This window comes from Lipophrys pholis (genome assembly GCF_963383615.2).
Source record: "Lipophrys pholis genome assembly, chromosome: 3".
Taxonomy (NCBI): Eukaryota; Metazoa; Chordata; class Actinopteri; order Blenniiformes; family Blenniidae; genus Lipophrys; species Lipophrys pholis.
Window position 1 is genome coordinate 16,590,685 of NC_137627.1, and position 22,422 is coordinate 16,613,106.

General features: G+C 43.0%; 1 protein-coding gene across 1 annotated transcript; it reads left to right on the forward strand.

Moving 5' to 3' along the window:
• Positions 1-3,293: 3,293 nt before the first annotated feature.
• On the forward strand, positions 3,294-21,953 carry oafa (OAF homolog a). Its single transcript, XM_080459278.1, has 4 exons — positions 3,294-4,000; positions 18,808-18,942; positions 19,045-19,225; positions 20,640-21,953. Exons 1-4 carry the CDS (start codon positions 3,770-3,772, stop codon positions 20,912-20,914), a joined length of 822 nt encoding a protein of 273 aa, XP_080315404.1. The 5' UTR covers positions 3,294-3,769; the 3' UTR covers positions 20,915-21,953.
• The last annotated feature ends 469 nt before the right edge of the window (positions 21,954-22,422 follow it).

Here is a 22,422-nt window from a genome sequence, read left to right on the forward strand (position 1 = left end):
GAAATATGCTGGCAATTTGTTCTGCAAGTGTTTAGCAGAGAAACTAATGATTGCTTCATCTTGCTTGATTTTGACCGGGGAAAAAAAAAGAAAAACCTGTTCCAGATGATCTGAGGGGACAAGTACTTCATAACGTACGAGTGAATCAAAGATGTATTTAGGCCCAGGAGAATGTAATGCTTTGTAGACTCCTACAACCAGTGCAATAACTAAAGCACTGGTATAATTTGCTGCAGTCTCTTGGTATTTGTCAGGACTTTGGCACCAGCATTTGGCTTAAGATTCAGCTTTCTGATGGAGTTAGGTATAGAAGAGTGAGGTTATGGATGAATGTGAGAAGTAGAATTTTGATGTGGATGTATCGTTCAACAAGAGTAATGAGAGATTTCTGACGTCCGCCAAAGGTTGACCTGGATGCAGAAAGAAAAAAAACAGACATATGGGCATGCAAATATATGCCAATGATTTTATTACATCCTTGACGGATGTAAATAGAAGTTTGTGGATGACAGATCTTAAATGATGGACAGATTTTGTGTTGTTGATAATTTGAGCATCAGCATTTTGAACCAGTTGAAGGTTGTGGATTAAATGGAGTGGGAGAGAAGGGAATAGTTCAGATGGGAGGTGACCAGAGCGTGGACGATGTGCTTGATATTACAAAGGTCAAAATATGTAGACCGAGAGATGTTATTACTCTGGGTTCGGAATGATCTTTGCTCTGGTTTATTGTCATAAAGCCAGGGAGTTAAAACACTGATATAGTTAACCATACAGTGATGCGTACATCCGTAATTTCCACAGCACAGCGCGGTTGCTAGTTAAACATAAACACCTTCTGCACACCGTAGCCAAATCTCTAAGAGCCTCATAGATCCTGTGTACTTTGGACTGCTGTGTGTGTGTGTGTGTGTGTGTGTGTGTGTGTGTGTGTGTGTGTGTGTGTGTGTGTGTGTGTGTGTGTGTGTGTGTGTGTGTGTGTGTGTGTGTGTGTGTGTGTGTGTGTGTGTGTGTGTGTGTGTGTGTGTGGTTACAAAATGGAAATTCAGACCGAACCAAGTTCAATATTTGAGCAAATGATTTCAAAGAAGACACTAAAATTGCCCCCACGGGGCCCAGATGAACTTGCATCTCTACCCACAGCACAAAAGTACACAAACTGCCAAGTTTGAATAAGATATCAAACTTTTCCATTTTTAAATCTACCACCAACCTTAGTTTTCATCTGTGAATGCCCAAACTGAGACGTCGCAGGAGAATGCTTGAGAACCCCCCCCCCCCACAAAGTGGTGTGTTTGCCTGACCTCTACTTTAGTCTATCAAAGTCCAGCGTGGTTTGCCAGGCCCACCTAACAATCACTGTTTACTCTGCTTTATGGCCTCTCTGTTTGTTTTCCCCCTTCACTGGAGCGACCACCTCTTGGTCCCAGTAACGGAAGAGTGCTGCCACACTCGGGGTCACCAACCAGCAGCTCGGCCCACCCAGAATGCGGTGACTAATCCAATGGAGATAACCAACCTCACTCAGGTGGTTTTTAGCGTAAGGACACCACCTTTGATTTTGCAACACACACACCCACACGTACACTGACAATCTCCCATTTCATGTGGCGCTGAGATCTCTGCTGCAGATAGGCAGCTTTTATCTGTTTGTCAGCTCTCCCCTTCTCACATCGTAAATTAAAATAACACATAAGAGGAGTATAAAGGGATGACTGTTTTTTTTTTTTTCTTCAACAAAAAACAGTGAATCAAACATGTTGTCATCAAAGCCAGTATTTACCTAATAGATTTATTTCAGACGGTATCCCCCCACCCAACTCTCAAGGTGTCAACCAGATTAGATGGATGCGTAAACAACAGGGAAACAAGAAAGTGAGCTCACAAAGAAAAAATGCCGCCTCTGTGTTATGCAACCTTTGTTTTTTAGAACCATGTGAATATACGCAGAGGAAAATGGCGAAAATTAAGATAAAAATAGATCATCCTACATTTTGGGTTTCCTCATTAGTCTTTAGAAGTTACACCGTAGTGGTGAGAGTTAAAGCTGTGTTAGATAAATTGGCAGAATACCACTACCAAACCGTTAAAGGCCTTAAAGCTATCTTATTACCTTTAAGGTGCAAAATGTAAGATGCCACTTTTGGGCTGTGGGTGGTGATGGTGTGGTAATGTTCAGTTTCTCCTCAATATAGTTGGTAACATTCAAGCTACAATGTGTTGCTGTTTCATTCAATGGCCTTGAAATATACTCATCAAATTTCCTCTTTGCTTTGTCATTGGTAGCACATATCTAAATTAAGTACAGTTCACTGACACCTGTGATGTTACTGTGTGGCAGCGCCAGGCCGGGTTTGATCTTTGTTGCAAATCCAAATATGGTCACCCTACTTAAAAGAAACTGGAAGTCACATTGACTCGCTCGCATGTGGTAGTGTCACACAGGAAGGAATTTGACAATGAAAGATTTTGTTGTTAATAGTTCTCAGGATCCACAAGTGAATAAAATCATGATTAGAGGGGTACTAATTAGAGAATTTTACTAATGGAGGTGTGGGCTCATCTCACAGCGAGAAGGTCACAGATTAAAGCACCAGTCGGGCTTTTCTGTGTGGAGTTTACATGTTCTCCCCATACGTGCGTTGGTTTCCTCAGGGCACTCCGGTTTCCTCCCACAGTCCAAAAACATGCATGCTGGGTTAATTGGTGACTCTAAACTGCCCCGAGGCATGAATGTGAATGTGAGTGTGTGTGGTTGTCTGTCTCTTTGTGTTTGCCTTGTGATGGGGCTGGAGTCATGGATGGATGGATGGATGGATGGATGGATGGATAGACATACCTGATTTTGATTTTAATTTGACAGAAAAAAACAGAATTAACAGCCGTTCGCAATGTTGGTAAAGACCCAGTTGATGTTTTTCATTGATCACCAGAAAAGTTACAAACTGCACCTTTAAGGCTGTAATCTTTAACAAATATGTTTCCAAAGTGCTGAGGATAAACAGAATTACCTTTTTGTAGCTGCAAAATATTGTTTTTGTTTTTTTAAATGGGTCACCTGCAAGTCAGGGTTTACCTGTGCCTCTCATCTCCCCCAACATGTCAAGCACAACATGCCCAAAGCTATGATTTAGCAATCCCTAACAACACCTTTGTGATAATAGTTGGGGGGGTGGGGGGGTATTATTATTAGCCCCGGTTGCAGCAGGAGAGCAGAGGGATCACATGAGGCCCTTAAGGGGGATGGGCAGAGTTTTCCGGGGGTGGTGTGGCTTTAAGAGTTTACCAGCGCCGCTGCTCTCACTACTAGTACTCACTCAGTCAGGAAAGTTTGGAGGCCAGCAGGAGAACGGTGGGATACCGACGGATAGGAAGTGACGGGGCTGCGTGAATCTCAGGAGGAGGAAAGAACAGAGGGAGGGAGAGAGAGAGAGGGGACGGGGTTATTAAAGAGAAAACAGAAGGAGAAGCAACGTGCGATCCTCGTAGTGTGTGAGAGGGGAAACTGAACCGCGCATGATCTTATCAACAACACCGGAGCCGCGCACTTTCAATGGGGCTGAAGTGAGATCCTCCGGGGCTGCGGAGCGCCGATTTCACTGACGGCCACCCTGTGGATCAGTGTCCGATCAAACTTTTTAACCACTGACCATGAAGGAAGAGACTTTAGGAGGAACCCCGGGACACAGTTGGGGGCTATGAAGCGCACGTCTTCGGATTTCGGCTCGTTGTTTTTTCCTCTGTCCGGTTCAGTTTCGCGGCGTCGGGGATGTTTGCCAGTTGCATCTGTGCGGCTTCGGTTCGGATCCTGACCCGCCTGTGCGCCCTGGTGCTGGTGGTGGCGGTGGGACTGGGCTCCGAGCTGCGGGTCCGGGTCCGGCTCTCCGACGGACTGGTGACCGAGGAGGTTCTGGAGGCGGACAGCGAGAGAGACTCCATATCGCTTGAATTCAAGCAAGGGGATGGGACGCTCATCACCTTTGTGGCGGACTTCAAACAGGTGAGGACTGAACTGATGTGTGGTCTTCAAATTATTGAGTGGAAAAACTTTCATCCAAAGTCCTTGTCCTGACAAAGTTGACTCCTTGGACCCCCACCCCCACCCCCCACCCCCAAAGATCCATCACACAGCAGTGATTTCACTAATCACAGCCAGGTCTTCATATTAAATGAGAACTAGTTCTCTTACAAATCAATCAACTTTCCAATACTGTGTGTATTCATTGACTCGTGGGATATATGTTTTGATCACAATTAAAGTAGGCCAAAATCAGCCTTGTTTTTCTTGCGTACCTCCTGTAGAAATCACAAGAGATTTCTCCTGGCCCCCCCACCACCATCACCCTGGGAAATACTCATTTCATTTAGACCATGGAGGAATTTCACTTCATTAGTTCCACCAGACAAAATGTGATTAATGGTTTTTGCATGATTCTTGAAGTAAACAGTTTATACACAGTTTCATTAACTTGTTTCACTCTACTTTTATGATTTACTAATGACCTCTAACCAGAGTCACAGTAGTTCTTTAAGACAGAAATCATTTACAAACAATGGCCTCTTGGTTCAACCTAAACAGCTACCCCAAGGCAAGTATGCAGGGACTCAAATCTGGAGCTTAAAAGACAACCCCCCCCCCCCCCCCCCCTTTGCTTTAAACTCTTACTGCACTTAGTGTGACTGCGCATCCTCTCAAGTAGACGTTTCATTCATCTCGTTCCATCACAGTATGAGTTTCACTGAACTCAAGACAGCTGTTTCTCCTTAGATGTAGACGCCCACAGACCCCAATGGCCTCGAAATCCCTGCTGTTTGGGGATCCAGTCCAGAGCTGATCAGAAGTGGCCATATTTAGCATTCTTCTAAAAGTAGACAAGCAGATCAAGTGTCCAACCCTGAACAGCAGTACTGTCATCATTTATTTATTTTTTTTGTTTGTTGGTGGGATGATACTTTCAAACTTTTCACAATGACTTATCACAGACATATGAAATATTATTCCTGGAAGGAATACTACAATCTGTATGCATCAGGGATACTCTGAGGTGCAGGAAGGAAGGCATGTGTCTGTGATGGTTGCTGTCACGCAGAAGCTGACAAGCTGGCGAGATGTGAAGGGGGAGATTTACGAGGATTAAGTGGGCATGTCTGACCTTTTTGATCTGCACGTCTGGTTCACTAACCAAAACAGCTAATTTAGAGTTGAAAGAGAAGAGGCCGTCGCCCCCAATCACTGGTGACACTCTTAATAGAGAGAGATGTACAATGATCTGAGGTTGAGGAGCCTTTTCTAGCTTGCGCAGGCACCCACCAAACATTGCTCCGTCTCTGTATGAACGCAATCGTGGACGTACGCCCTTATACATCTGCACATATGGTTTTGTTTATTCGACTGAAGCCAATAGAAACTCTCAGATCACTTTACTTTTCCGCTGCCTGATTTATCTGTTCCAGTCGAAGCCTGGCCTCCTTGCACCCCCCCCCCCCCCCCCCCCCCCCCCCTTCCCGCCCTGTCTCTCTGTCTTTCTCCTTTTGTCCCTCTCTCTGTCTCCTGCTCGGTCCTTGTTCCTCCTGCATGTGGTTTTCATTGAGCTCTTGTGCAGTATCTCTAGGATTTATGGAAACTTGGATGAGCTGTCACTTCCAGCTGCCATGAGTGTACAGTTCCGATGAATGCGTGTGGGGAAGGGAAGTGTTTTAACAGGAATGTTCAACACTGAGTTATCGCAGTGCTGCACAGCCAAAGGTAGATTAAGTACTGCACAGGTTGATGTACTCTTTAGGACCATGTGAAGGTAGTTGGATAAATAAATATGGTTCTATTCAGCCCACAAGACGTTAGGGGGCTGAGGCATGTTGTAGGCTCAATCCCTCATCTTTTCTGTCTGTGTATTGAAGTAATCTTTGGCAAGACGCTGAACCCTAACTTGCCTCTAATGGTGTGGAAATACCTTGTGTGGCCATTGCCAATAATCTGTGTGGATGATTGTGTGAGTGAATGGTTGAATGGGACTGCTCATGTAAAATGTACCCCTTTAACGACTTCAGAGGATCATCAGACAGCAGCCTCTTCATCTGTTTCTTGAGTGAATACGTGGCAACAAAGTGATGGTACATGTTATAGCCATTAGACAGCAGTGGAGGGGTCTGCTGGATGTGAGAAGGGAGTAGCAACGAATCGCTGAGTATCGGCTCTACAGTGATTTCAGGAGAACCGAGTTTGCTCTGGAGGCATTTAGACATATGGAAAAGATGATGTGGTTGAGGTTGCTTGTGACACCTCACTTCCATGTTGAGTAAATCCCGTGTGGATGATTTTATCTGTTAACTTGAAACCATTAAAGATGTGTAATATGAAGTTTTCGGTCAAATTAGAGCATCGTGGGAGGGAGGCAATTATCCAGTGCTTCGTCTGTAATTGCAATCGTGGATTTCTGAATTGGCTCACAACTTTTTACAGCACAATAGAGGGACTTTATATGGGCTATTTAGTCTTTTGTCATTCACGTTTGCTGTTGTGATGAAACATTCACAACTGAGTCGATTCTAAATGATATGAAATTGTAGCAGTCTGTCTGCAACTCACTAATATCTTGATGACGTGTTGAATGTCTGTGCATGGATTTGCAACAGGAGACAAATCTGAACACGGGTGCAGTTGTAGTTCTGAATTGAAAATTGCTGTAGCGTCATCGGTTCACTGCCAATTTAGTACACATCTTTTATCCCACTGAAGTATTAACTATCAATTTGCAAAGCAAAAGATTTTGTGAGGGGCTTATCAGTTTTTGCTGTGTGTCAGTCTAGTGGGAAATATCTATGTAGGAATGTCAGTGACTTCACTGGCCTCTCACCTGAGTCAACACTTTAGACCTTAGATGCTTTGGGTGCACAGCATTCTTCATCTGCCGTTACACAGATTATGTCTTATTAGGAAACATCTGAAAAGGATTTTTCTTGGATTGTGTCATTATTTTTGATTTATTTAAAGAAAAATGATCAATAACTCACTAAGCAGATGAATTTGGAAAAACTGTTGGTATTTAAGCAACCCAACCCAGCGTGGGTTGTTTTACTAATATGGGTGGGAAAGCTCCATGACATCATGATAAAATAGTGGATTGGTGCTTAACTTTATTTTTTAGGGTGCATAAGCTTCTTAAGCTGTTGCTTTTTAATTGATCGCAGTGCAGTCGCATGCAGAGTTTGCAATTATTTTCAAATTTCCTCTTCATGGTAATCTTTTGAAAGCCTTTTCATTATTTCCTTTTTCCGAATAGTTTAAATAGATTTCCTCATTGAGTGGAGCCATAAAATGTTGCATTGATGGTTGCAGGAAACCAACAGAAGCCGAGAACAGACCTGACGTAGATATTGATCATGTTCAATGGGACGAGACTTTGTAAACAATGGCGGTGTGATGTGAATTAACAGTCAGCTATTTCATTAAGGCCACGCCCACACAACAGCGCTGTTTCGTGTAACCGCATAATTTTTTGCCGATCATCCACACGGCGCAGCGTTTTCGGGGCCCAAAAACCGGTTACAGAGTGGGGAAATTTTAAAACGCCACCTCTGCTTTGACGTGTGGATCGGCAAAACACGCATCTGCTGAAAACGGTCATGTCATCACCCCACCTTTCGACCCGATAACCCTGCGACCCTCTCCACAACGTCACTCAACAACAACAATGGTGGAATACATGCTCTAGACCGTGCTGCAGAAGCTACTGATGCCAAGGAGAGATGTTGGATTTCTCAAGTATGAGGATCGTCTTTTCATGCTCTGTCTTCTTCTCTGTTTTTGGTGAATTTCTTTGGCAGAGTTACAGCACACCCTACAGGCCTGGTATATATACTACATCGCTTTGAGTAATTTTTATGGTGCCATGTATATGGAACACAAAAAAAAAAAAAAAAACGATCAGGAGAAAATAAGATTGTTTTGTTTGTGTGGACAGGGCCGAAGTCTCTTCTTTTCAGTCTCTCAGACTGGATTGTGCTTTGTCCATGGATAAAGTCATTCAGGTTGGCAAACTGTAGAGTTGTGATTGTCTTCAAAGCACACAGGCTTTTATGGACACACACATCAATACACTTGCTGGAAGCATGAATTGGAGAGTGCAAGTCAAACGACGATTTGAACCTTTTGGGTGGAGATGGCAAGTTGGTTGGCTTTTCTCTGTGACCTTCTTTTAGCATACACATTAAGAACCTTTTTGGAAGGTGCTCATTCTGCTTTTCTCTGAGCCTTCATTAAAATACAGTTGGCTGTAGACTGCAGCCTGTATTCACTATTAAGCAAACCCTCACTCTTCAGTGGAACGCCTGCTTGCAATCTATTTAGCTCTTTTCCGATTTTACTTTTCTTTGCAGGTACTGTGTACGAGTTGCAAGTCCGATACAGAAACCACATTTTACACCTTGCTTTTTCTTTCGTTTGGCTGCCACACCTTCCCTCTTACTCATTCTTGAAACGTCATCCTGCTTTGTCACTTGCACAAACTTGTAAAGTTAATTTTTATAGGCAAGTGTCACCTGTTTCAGGAAAAGGTTGGTTTTTTTCCCCCATGTTTTCTTCATTTTTGGCCTGATTATCAGTAAATCGCCCACAAAGCAAACGTAAAAGGCTACAATGAGTCATCTGTGATTTCCAGTTAACCGTCTGATAAATCCTTTCTGGGAGGATTGGAAACAAAAAACACAACTGCTCATGACAATAACTTACATCAGTGGTTCCCAGCCTGGGGTTCGGGAACCCCTTGTAGTGGCGCCAGCTATCAGATAGATGCTTTTTGAATGCTGGTAAGAGTCCATGTGTTCATTAGAGTTTGGCCTCATTTTAATGATATGTCAGATCAGCGATCTGAGAGGGGGAGCTGTTCTTCGAGACCATCTGGTAGACCGGTCTCCAAGGGAGAAAAAGGTTAACAATCAGGGACATTGAAGTCCACCATCCCTACCTGCTTCCTCTGTTTGTTTTGGGGTTCTTTTTGTGTGGAAGGTAAACTCTAGATTTGAGTTACTGTGTTGTGAAACGTAATGACTGATTTTAGAAAACCTGCTCTTCTCCAGTATCAGTTTTTCTTCTCTGTGGATCTTTTCCTGCATGAGAGTTTAAGTTTCTTGTTTTGATTTTTTTCCAAATGAACTTGTGCACTTCAGTCTTTCTCCTGGGTACCATTTGTTCTCTGTTGTCTCTTAATCATAAGAAAATACATTGTTTTGTGGCCGTGGCGTGGCCCCACATGGTCTCCCCTTTTGGCCTTTCATGGCCCCATTGGCCTCGTTGGTGTCTTTATCCTTCATCCCCCTCCCACCAGCAGACCAGATGTTCATCTATAATGCAGCTGATGAAGGAAAAAGCTTTCCATTCCCACAGGCTCAAGCATGCTTTCCTGGACACAGACTGCAGATAGAGAAGTGTATCATCTGTCTGATTAGATTTTTCTCCAGTGATCAGGGACAGCAGACAGGGCAGCCTTCAATGGACAAAGAGACAGAAGCTGTGGCTCACGGTGTACATAGTAGTAGTCTTTTACCACTATACCCCACCGTTTTAGGAATTGCATTTGGTTACAGCAATAGCAAAAAGTTTACCATGCCAATCCCTCTTACCCTGAAGCCTCCCCTCCGTCCAAGTCATGGATAAACGATTTTTGTTAGCCTGGCCTGGAGAGTGTCTGGCTCATTTATTGTGTTTTACTTCAGTGACAGTTCAGTCAGAGTAAAAGCTAAAGCTATAAGGGTCTGCACCTGGGAAAGTATTACATCACCACTAAACCTGTCAAATAAACTGGTCTTCGGTCGCTTTTTATTGCCAGAAAACATACTTTCTGTTGTCAAAGATTATAAAGAAAAAGAGAAGCCGAGCAGAGAAGGGGATTTATATTATCGTTTTTGAATGAATTGTATCAAATGTTTTTTTTTAATAAAACAATTCACCATCAGACAATTTTTTTCTGTGGCATATGTGAAAGTCGTCGTCTTTAAAGTCGGCCCAGAAGGCTCTTCCTTTTTGCTTTTGTGAGAAATAACTGCATATAACAAGAATAATCCCAAGATTTTTTAATTCTGGTCATGAAATGGTTGTTTTTATGTCTCTTGCAACAGGATATGAAAAATGTGGAACAACAGCTAGTGGCTGAATGGGACTGCAGCCATCCCCATTGTTTATGCCTTATCTATCTGCCTCATTTCCTTCCCTGTTCGCACTCACTGTTTACCTCCCTCTCATTTCCTGAATGCAAAAACTCCATAAACAGTTTGGGTACCTGCTTAACTGTATCCAGATTCTGTGTCGATGAACAGTTCCCTCGTTTGCGGCTTGTGTTCATTTTTTGCGCGGAATCGATGTCTTCCAAAATTCAGGGTTGTATTCAGGCAGTTTTATGGCTGGGATTTCTGAGCTCGTGTGTACCTCTGAAATTCAAATATTCCTCCAGTGGGAAAAGCAAGTTAACCTTCAATGTTATTGGCAAAATAGCCACAGGGTGCACTTTTCTTGCCATGGCCTCCAGTGTTTTGATTGTCCATTCAGTGCCTCTGTTTACTAATTGGTCGGTTCTTTGGACAGCCAGGTGTGACCAGCCCTGAATGTGACTCTACATTCTTGCCTTTGCAGTGCCTGTAATTAACCTCAGCTTACGCATTTCTTTGCTCAGTGGCTTTTCTCCTGCTCCTTTTGTGTGTGCATGTATGTCCCCCCCCCCCCCCCCCCCTTAAATGATCTTTAATCCCTGCCTACACCTGTGCTTTTTGACTGCCTCCACTTCCACACAAGGGCAAATAACCTCCTCAACACCAACTATGGTAAATCCATGTGTTTTTAAGGGTAGAGCCATTGAAAGAGGCTTGCAGTCTTGAAAGTAAAATTATTTGATAAGTTGATGTTTTTTAGAAATGGTACAATTAGAGGACAGTGTGATGCTTACCATGCATGCCAAGTAGCCTCTAAGTGTCAGTTTGAAGATAAAATGTAATTTATTGATACCTTTTCAGTAGTTCAGTCCAGCCCGACTGTTGAATTTAAAGAAATACATTCACACTACAGACCTACAATGATCCCAAATGACTCATGAGAGCATGTTTGACCAGCAGTCCTCCCCGGGTCAGCCATTAGCTTTATCAACAGACAGGGTTTTAGAGGGGATTTGAAAACAGGAAGGACCCTCTGCACAGGGCACAGCTACTGCCATTCAGTTTGCGTTTGTGTAGTTGCCCGTGTGTGCACATTCATCGCTGTGTGTTTGAATATCCAAATTTGCTTGCAAGTGTGAACTGCTACCGTTAACATACCTTCTTTAAGCCAGTGGTCTAAGTCAGGCTGGAGCATTTGGCCACTCTGTAGTCACTTTAATGATCTTACGACAACACTGAATGGATTTATTTTGATGTAATTTTTGTTATAGGACAAAAATGTGCTGTGATTGCGTGCTTCTGAGTTTTTTCCCAATGAGACTGTGAATATCTGTCATTTCTTCAATATTACCGTGGTTTTGACTGCGTGCTACAACTGTCACATGCTGGTAATTGGACAATTATATTGCAGACATCTTGGAAGCCACTTGGATGGGGAAAGGAATTCCGGGTAAATGATTAGCATTTGGACACAATCCCCTATTTCGGTGTCATCCCAGATAGACGCTTCCCAGATAGACGCTTCCCATTTAGACGCACTATTAAAATAATTACTATTTGTAACATTTCAGTGACCTAGGATGAATAGTCATGTGCGCAAAGAAGACCATTCTTCACGAGAAACAATGCAATTCATACTATATTAAATATATATGGACATATACGAGATATATGAAAACATTTATAAAATATAAATTAGAAATAATATGTAAAAGTACACTACAGGATTTACTTTCTCAAAAAAATTCTGGAATCTCATCCGTGGACGAGTTGTGCTGGATTGCAGTTTTGTGGACGAGTTGTCCGTTTGTCACTGGTAGTGCAGATAACTCCTGGTTCACTACATAAGTGAGATGCATAGCATAATTCTACTCACTAGCTGGAAATGAATGCAAGCAAAACAGCATGTAGTATTCAAGAGTGAAATGGACTTGTAACAGTAGTTTGTTTGATGAGACAGCCCATCAATCTACATTTTTTTTGTTCTTGTGCTAATGGCTCTTTGAATCTGCCTTGAGTTTTTTGTATTTTTTATTCACCTACGCAGTTTGACCAGATCTTTGTTAATTCAGTGATTTGCTACCATCCTTGTATTCAAAGATACTCCTGCAGACACTTCATCTTGATTCGTCTGCCGCGAATTAACCCACGCTGTGCCTTTCACATTGAAATCGACCCTTGTCTGACCCTTTTAGGAGAGGTTGGGTAACGCTGGCTGACCTTTTCAAATACAAATCAACATGGATGTAACCCTGGGGGGGGGGCTCTGCATGAAGGGGAATGTGCTGCCACAAAGTGTTCTGGCCATTTCACGAGGGCATTTGAACTGTTCTTTGCTACAGAACCCTCGTAAAAAATATCTTGACTTTTGCTCCAGCGTTGTGCCTGACACAGCTCCTGTTTTCACAGCCAGTAAACGAAGTACACACTCTGTGAAAAGGCTGTGTTTGGCTAGCTGGGTTACAGTGGCTGAGAATGTTCACTGTAAATGGCATCCTTTGAGTCACTGAATGGGCTTTTGTGCACCTCTTAAATAATCCAACCCACCAAAGGTAACCACCAATGAAAGAGCCCCCCACTCTCGCCTGTTTAACCGGTCTTAGTTTGACCCACTAGTCAGCTCGCATGAATACAGACTTGTGTTTGGCGCTGTGCCATTGGTAGTTTGTCTGCAAACGAACCAAGTCCGGGGTGTACAGGATCAATGTTAAGGAATCTGCACTTGTGTGGATTATTTATAGCCGCGCTGACATTTACGCTTCTCTGGTTGAGGAAAAACTCAAGGCTGCGCGGTCCTGTGATTACAGCCCATCATTTTCAAAACAGGGGAAATGTTGTTCTTTTCTTTCCTAATGTCCATACCTGGTGATTTTCTCTTATCTTAGTCCTCAAACCTTTCATTTATGTCAGTCTATGAAAATACCTGACATAAATTGTGTAGTACGTCTTCAAGTGGCCTTTCATTCCATTTTCAGATTTAAGCAGGTCTTTGTGAATATGCTGTGCTGAGTTAGACGAGTGTCTTCCTCTTAATATGCACATCGATAGTCTTATATTTGAAAACTAGGTGAGTTCTACCAAAAAAAAAAAAAGAAACGGGTTCCTCTTACTACTGCCACTGAACTGGGAAAGTGGAAATGAAGTGTTTCACTTCAACATTTTATTTTATTTTTAGCGTCGTAGAGTTCCCGGTCTCCGTGAACTCTGCACCTACATTAGAACAGCATTTTCCTAATGGTGTACTCTGATAAATAAAGTTAACAAGCGTCATTTCATCCATGTTTTGGCTTGTACAAGTGATTAAAATGTTAATGTCATTTATGCAAAGTGTTTGACGAGGTGAACTTCTTGGCTGTTCCTTGTTGTCATGTAAATCTTCCCAACCGGGGGACATTAACAGGACTTCTTCAGGTTCCCAGCTGCATGAATGCACCATAATTTCAAGCTTTTAAAAACACCACTGCCAGAGGGGGGGCCGTTGTTTGATAAGGCCGCTCAGCATGAACTCTCTTCAGTGTTTGCCTTTTGCTTTGCATCTTTACAACAGTTGTAATCCTACTGATCTTTAAGCACACTACAGCATGTTTAACTCTTCTGCTCTGTTTTCTTTTACTCTGTAGTCGGTGAATGTGCACAAATGAGAGAGTACGTACATGTGCCAGCGCTGGTTTTCCACGCAGGCACATGTGAGTCTGGTCTTGTCCAAACAATTGAATCCAACAGCTTCTGTCTGGATGAAGATGTGGCGATGATGTCATTGTTGGTACAGTTTGCAGTTTATGTAGTGCTGAAAAACTCATCGTTCTCACTTCAAAAAGCAAAGACACCAACACTGGTTTGTTTGTGGCTTTCTAAAGGTGGACTCTGTGATTTTAGAGAATCATTGTTTGTATTTGAGCCCAACAGACTCAACAAATGGACTAGGTTTTGAAGTTCATGGACAACAACTAGAGTACATGTTACTGCCCTGAGTGACGTGAATATAGAGTGCAAGGCAGCAGCAGTCCTGTCATCTGCATGCCTCAGTCACTGCTGAGTTTATGGATGTATGCAGCGTGGACGCACTCAAATCACATACATGGGACGAGCATGGCCTGTTGTGCCATCTGTTTCTGATTGGTTAGAAATAGTTTCGTTTTTTCCAACTTAGTTTCTCAGTTCAGGCCACGTGGCTGGATATAATTCAGCCTTTTTAAAGATGGCCAGGTGGATGACTTGATGGCTTGATTTGTAAAAAAGTCAAATTTTATTTGGAGGGCGAGCTGCACTAGCATGATGAGTCTTAGACCAGGGGCATATGACCAGGCTCTCATGCTCCAAGCAAATGTGATATTCATGTCCTTATTATGGAAATACTGTATGTACAATGATCCAAAATGCATTTAGAAAATATTAGTTGCAGTCTAATTTAGAAGTTAATGTGTTGAGAATTAACTGAATGTGAAAGAAAACAAGCTACTCCTGTAAAACAAAATTGTACTTGTATTCATTGTTTTGTGGCTCAGTGGTGCTCTATCAAATGTGACAATGGCTTGTAGAACAATTCTAATTAGAGCTAACTTTAATGGCTCCAAATACATGATTTACCAATGCAGGTCATAACTAAGTAAAGCCCTCAGTGACCCTTGACAAGGGTCACTGACCCCTGTGAAGCTCCTTCCCCTGGCTTGCAGCAACTATTTGTTATCATGTCTTGAAATGTCACTGAAAACAGTATTTTAGCAAAAAATCATTCTGTATGTTTACATGAACCAAGGTAAAGGGGTCGTGTTCCAAGTTTGGGTGACATTTTCATTAGCCAGTTACATTAAATGTGCCTTGTATACCTCAGTCAGCTGTGCTGTTGATGTTCAGGAGCTATCATGTCAATATGTGCCGGCTGTTTAGTCATTTTATACCTGTTGTCAACCCCTGGTCTGAACATTACAGAATCACAATAAGCCTGTCCTTGTCATCAGACTTTTTTTATATTTGTAGTTTTACCAAGAAAATAATGTGGAAATACTTCAATATTCATTTAGCAAGATAAAAATGAAATCATCTATATTATTATTTATTTTTTTCCATTTTATAGGGTGAATGCAAGATTTGTCAAAAAAGCAGATTTCACCCACAAGGTCTATTCATGGACACATAGTAAAGTTTACCAATTTAAAGGCTCAGAGATTCGTTGTCTCTTCTCAACCCCAAACCAAATTCTGGTTGTCTTAGGCCCCGTTTATGTGACAACGAATACGAGTGTATCCGCAAAACTTTCTTCACTTTTTGGTGGGGTCCGTTTACGCGACACCAGTGTGCGAATGCACTGTATCCGCAAAAGTTTTTAATCCGGCTCTCAAGGTGGATCACATGGTGTATCAGAGAGATTTACTTGTTTTTCTGGAGAGTTAGAAGATCAACAAATGCTTTTCTTGTTATGACCCAGTGTGTGAAGCGTGATATCAAATGTTATGACGGTGAATATCCAATAGCCATATTTTTTTGAGTGAGTGTCTTGTAGTTTTTTCCTAAACAAAGGTGAATCTAAACCTTTGCTTGGTGAGCCTTTACACCTCTACCTCCTTCTTGTATCTTCATATTTGTCATGCAAGCGTTTGAGTGGTCATGAGTTTTGTCATCTAACCAAGGCCCCATTTACACAACAAAAGAGTAAAAACGCAAAACTTTCGTCATGTTCTTTGGTGTCTGTTTACACCACAACGGTGCTCATCATCACTGCAACTGTCACTTTTTGAAACTAGCTCCAAGGCGGAAATTTTCTTCGATGTTCCAACTCCACCCAGAGAGACGGCGGGAACACCGCTACTGTGCATGCACACTACCATTGTAGTAAATAACTCTTCAGCGTATGCACCAGGAGCAAACATGGTGTCCTCCAGTGTGGCATTGCTCCCAGTCCATAGTGTAGTTTTATAATCGATATTGAGAGTTTTATATTTGCGCTTCACACCTAATACCAGTTCCTCAACGGTCCACACTAATGTCAGGTACTTTCAGTTGTTAACATTGATAGTGTATTGTTCTCTGCACACGATGTATGATTTCATTATAAAAACAACCAACAACGCCACCTCCTGGCCTGTTTTGCTAACTACATCATTTCTAATGTTTCTGCCATTGCAGTGTCCACACAAGACTTTTCTGAAAAGAAAGATCGGTTGTTACGTGGAATGTTGTCGTGTAAACGGGTCCTTCGTTTTGCCAGCTTTGCCGTGAATTCAGCGTAAATAACAGTTGTTGCCCCAGTGAGGGCTGTGTGCTGCTCTGCCCCTCTCTTTTGGCCTGAATCCAAATGCAGGGGCAGCAGAAGTCGACGTTCATTAATCAGGACTCATAATGCCACGAGAGGAGGAGGAGGAGGAGAACTCTGCGTCTACGCTCGCTTCCAAAGCGGTGGAGTTGGTGGAGTTACCCTGCTTCTCTGTAATTACCCAGAGAACCCTGGGGCAAATCCATGTGGCTGTCAGGAATGCCTTCCCTCTTCTCTCTCGCTCTCTCTCTCTCTCTGCCTAAACACACATGTACATACGCACGGCGTCGCAATCGTAGCGCCATGTGTCTGCAATATGGGAGGTCTCGAAGTTGTGGCCTCCATACTCCCTTCACTGGAGGGCAAATAGCGCTGTTGCCCATCTCTATCTTCCTTATATTTCATTCTGTTCATTCCTGCTCCTTCTGATCTTGACACTCTCTTTAATCGTCCCACTGTTTTCTTCTTATTACCAAAGGTATGAGAGCAGCTGAAGTATCTCATCTCAACCGACTCCCGCCTATACTTCCACACTTCTTTGCGTCAGTGTTTTCTAAAAGCATGAGCCGCTCACAGAGATTTAATCAATATTTGCTCAGTGATTTTCTTTCCAAAGGTTAAACAGCATAGCATGATTGTCTTGTGTAATACTCATGCTTGCATTGTAAGCCTGCCAGAACCCCTTTTCTCCGGCTAAAGTGGTCATTTAGAAGGAGGGACCCCGCGATCATGCAAAGTAGTCCATAAAGGACTACAGAGCGTAAACACTTGTGAGGCAGGATGTGCTGCTTTCTGGCCAGCGTGTTCCCTTTAGTTTCCATGCGTGCGGGAAGGGGGACCGAGGAGCTCAAGGAGAACTCAATGGGGTTATCGCTGTGCTGTTTATCTGTCCCAGGGCTGCTCTTGCAGGGAGTGCAAGCCCTCAAACTGCTACTCCTCTCCAGCCTGTTTGCTTCAGACTGGTGTGTGAAAAGCGGAGGAGGGGTGTTTGGGACTGTGTGTCTGTGTTGAATCTGCAGCCAAGGAGGGGGGGGGGGGGGGGGGGGGGGGGGGGGTGGTGTCTGATGAATAGGAGGACAGGTCTGCTGTTCTGCTCTCCCCACTGTGGTGGTTTCCCATCATGCTTTGCATTCCTCCTAATGGAACTCTTTATGGCCTTGCGCTTGGTGCCAGATCTTGCACACACTCGCCAAAAGCAACACTTTTTTGGGGGGGGGGGGGGGTGAATTCTTATTATCGGCATTTTCCTACTCGTGCAGTCCGATCATTAAAGAGCCTGCTAATATGTTTCTGACTTTTTTATTGCATGCAAGATATACTGACGCTGCTTTCCATTTGAATTCAACTCTGGGAATCTATGCATTTTTTGAGAGTTGAGAAGTGGAAGTAATAAAAGACCCGCGCCCGTTTGAGTCGGTATCCCAACGGTAAACTCCAGGCACCTTCGAGAACCCCGAGCTTCGTTTTCAAGATGGCTGACCTCAGTGGAATACAGTGTTTTGATGTTGTTTTGACGCCATGTAAACATTTTCTCCACCTTTCATTGACCTGTGCATTTTTGTGGAAAGTGACGTAATTATATTTATTGATACTCCACATTATCGCCTGCTACAACCTGGTTTTAAGTTTGTAATTCTGAACATTGGAGGCTAATGCGACGCAACGTAATTAGCCCCGTCAAGAACCAGACCCTAATTTCATTCCTTTTTATGGCTATGAAACTTGGATCTATTTAGACTTTATAGGTGTGCAATTGTTACATGTGTGATGAGTGAGTGCTCCTTCCCTCTTCTCCAAGATAACTTCAACTTTCAACAGCTGACATGTATTCACTATTATTATGTGGTTTTGATGATAACAGATAATCCATGTTACAAATGTGTGATGAGCTGGAAAATCTTGTATGTGATTGAAGGTCATAATACAGAGGTGGTGGGGAGACTCGCACACAAAGATTTCTGTACTTTCTTGTCATTTCTGAAATGTTTAGATATAAAAAAAAAAAAAAGATCTAGCAGTTCTGTTTTATGCGTAATCCTGCCAGCAGTGACGGGATAGGAAAATAAATGTTAATTTGACAGTACAAGTCACTAGAGTGAGATTGGAGCGGGATTGCCAGGGCCGACAGACAATAAAAAGTATCAACAAAGAGTCAAATGAGGTCTTATGGGTGTAGAGGCTATAAACTCCTCTTTATTTGGAGCAGACAGTTGATTGAACGCCTTTGAAGTCCACATATTGAATTACTCAATAAATGGTCCATCAAGTTCTCAATCAGAGCGAATGTTTGTTGTAATCTATGCGAGACGGCACATATAAACAGTTGGTTATTTTAACTGCACTTCATGCACCACTTCCCTGTCCTGTGGGAGTTGTCTGTTTATCCATGCCACAGCTCATCTCTGGTTTTATTGCAGGATGTGAAGATATTCCGGGCGCTGATCCTGGGCGAGCTCGAGAGAGGGCAGAATCAGTACCAGGCCCTGTGCTTCATCTCTCGCCTCAGCCGCAATGAGATCATCCCCAGTGAGTCCATGGCCCGACTCCGACAGGTATGACACAGCAGAGGCTGCGCGGGTGAATCATTTCCCTTCACGTGGCCAAGAGAATCCGAGGATCATTGCTTTGTGTGGTTGTCTGTGCTGCGTCCGCAGAAAAATCCACAAGCAATCCGTTTGGCAGAGGAGCGGAGGGGGCTGGAGCAGCTGACCATGAGTGCAGCGGTCAATTTGACTCGGGCCTGGCAACTCAGCTCACACATCCACAACATGTGCAGCGAGGCCCGAGAGGCCATCTACACCAGAGAGGCAGACGTCAAACACTGGCTGGACAAAGGTCAGCATTCCCCTGATGGCTCTGCTGGTGGTTTTCGGTGGTAGTATAGTACTATAGTGGTTCGTGCAGTGTTTGAATGCTGTCCTATCGCATGTCTTGAGTTGTCTGTGTTTTTTTTTTTTTTTCCAAGCTTACTCTGGACTTAACACAGTCTCTCCACTGTTGACATTCCTCGCTTGCATGTCCACGGGGGTTAGAATGACCAAGAAGCCAGTTTTGGAAATATGTGAAGTAACGGTACATATAAGAGAAAAACAAATGCTTGAAAAGTTTTTTTAAATATCTATATAGCAACTTTTTACTTGAAATGCTGTGTCTCCTGCTTTGCTCTCCAAACTGTCTCTGTACGCTGTATCTCTGAACTCACACTTCTTATCTCACACACGCGAGTCTATCTCCCCTGTTTCTATCCCCTGAACACCGCTACTACACCACTACACCACGACATTTTAGCGATATGGCTCCACGAGTACGATCCTCTCGGTTTTGAGCTGATAAGCCTCTGCAACGACTGCTCATGCTGTTTATGTTTCCCTTCTTCCTTGACTCTTTGCAGTCCAAATCAAATTTCCACTTTTCGATTGAAAATGTTTGGTGAAACTGAGGCACGGTGTGTCTACAGCAGGTGTTTGTGCAGTCTGCTTTAAGTGAGAGAAAATAAACAATGAATCAGCTGAAGAAAAAAAATCAGTATTTGGTGGTGAACACCTTTTCCCTTCATGGCAGCATCAGTTTATCTCAGCACACAGGTTTTTAAGGAACCTGCAAGAATGTTATTTTAAAAGATCTTTGAGAACTAAGCGCACAATCATCTAGCTTCCAGAATCATGTTCTTCATATGCAGGGTTTTTGTTCTAAATCCATGAAGGTAGTTTTTATTGAACACTGTCTCAGTGCTTGGGATTTTTTTTTTCTCTGCTGCAGAATAAATGTGAGGCAAATCAGAAATTCCACTGCTGGCAGTAGATGAAGGAACAGTAGCATCGTATGCCTAAAAATTCTTGCACAGTTCTGTATCTAGAACTAATACGAGGACTTATTTGTCCAGTTTCAGTGGGATCCAGGTTTTTGACGACAATGACGTCCCAATTATCCGGGCTGAGGAGAATCCATCCGACAGCGCGATTGTCCACTGACAGCTTAGTTATAAGGAAAACAATGTTGATGGTCATGGTTCACCATGCACCGTTATCTGCGCAGGGAATCATGGTAGCATCTCCTTAACATGACAAAGCTCCCCTTTTTACTGCCCCATCTCCTCTGTGCTTGAGCCACTTTGTGTCCCCTCTGCATCTCAATACAGTATTAGAGTGGAATCAGACGGAGAGTAATTCATGCATCGGTGTGATAGCCTGATTGAGTTTTCAATGCAAGCGGCTTGGATAATGACGCTTCTGTTCTGTCTGTGCCGCAGGGGTGGACGGCTCCATATTCGAAGTCCTGCCCCAAACAACGGAGGTGCCCAGCTTTCAGGCCTGCCACTCAACTAAGGACTTGTGGCAGCCCTGTCTCTGCACATACAGCCTGCGCCTGGAGTGGTACCCCTGTCTGCTCAAATACTGCCGCAGCCGGGACACGACGGGGAAAGGCTCCACCTACAAGTGTGGGATAAAGAGTTGCAGCAAAGGCTACCACTTCACCTACTACGTTCCCCAGAAACAGCTCTGTCTATGGGACGAGGAGACCTAGCATTTAGTTGTGGATGGCTTAGGAAAAAAAAAAAAGAGAGAAATACAGTTTGTTTCCCCAGCCAAGCCAAGCCAGTGCCTCTCTGCCCAGCTCCTCAAAGTAAACACTGGATCTCAGTTTAGATGATGCTCGGTGGAGCTTTATACGGTGGGGAGAGCTGAGATCCACATTTTTCATGCTGAAAAAGATGTAATTCAGGTTCCAAGTGAGACCAAAATCTCTGGATGGATGTGGGCAGAGCCGCTGACTCTAGAATCTGTCAAGAAGCTGTCACGTTTGTGCCTTTTTATTTTTGTTTTGTGAAAGAAAAAGAAAAAACGATTAAAGCAAAGGACAGCAAGAATAAACCTTTCAAAGCAAGACCGTGCTTTTCTGGATATTTTAAACACCAGCAGATGAACACGAGTGTCCTAATCTCACCCAGAGGAGTTCGACAAAGAAGGAAACTATGGAAGGGGGGATTTATCTTTCTTCTAAAGCGCTGTAAAAAAAAACTTTACCAACAGCTATATGCCGGTTTATAACAATGTAAGCAGGCTGACAAAGAAGTCCTCCAGCGCTGTCTTTATTTATTTTGGTTGCAAAGTGAAATTATGGAGGACTATTTTTGTAACTTTGTAAAGCATACCTTCATCAGTTTTGTCTTATTTGAGCATTGAACAAAGCTCCTAAGCTCACTTCTCTTAACCACGGTCTTCAGAAGTAAATTCTAAAAAAAAAAAAACAAAACACATAAGGAAAAGTTAACTTGTTGGATTTCTGATGTCATTTTTCATCAATGCTAAGATGTATTTGTTTTATGGACAAGTGCAGCTGAGCGGGTTTATTATTGTATTTAATAGTACAGTTTTAGCTCTGGTCCACCTGATCAGTATCCATGAGAGAGGTCGCTCTCACCCAGCAGTCCCATGTTTGTTTATGAAGTGTCAAATCAACCAAAGTCATACGAGAAACCGTTTCGAGAAAAAAAAAAAAAAAAAAAAAAGGGCTTATATTTCACTTTATAGAAGCAAGCTCCTTAATATTGCCTTTTTCCATGTTGAGATGCACTAAAACTGCAGTGTAGAGTTTTTATTAATATATGCTGCCACCTTCTGGTTAACCAGTGTTTTAGTGTCTTGTGTTTCCTGTTTATACCACACTGTCAGATCTCTAATTCTGTTGTCTGCTCATCTCAACACTTTATAATTTATGCATCTCAGACTCCCTCATGTCATTTTAAGACTGTGATCCTTGAACTTGTGGGACCAAATCTGGACTTGTCCGTTTCTGCATTAGGACGCAGTGGATTTTAGACTGTCTTATCTCCAGCCTGCACCCTCGGTCTTCGCTGCCGTATCAAATGTTGATTGTGTGCAGAGGGTCAGGGGGGGGAGGTTGTGTCCTGCTAACTAAAGAACCAAATGAGTGAACTATTTCTATTTGTGGCCTTTCCTGGTTATCCAAGTGCCTTAACATTTCCACTGATATTTCTTTTTGTTTTTGGGATGTAATTTGTAGATTAAGTT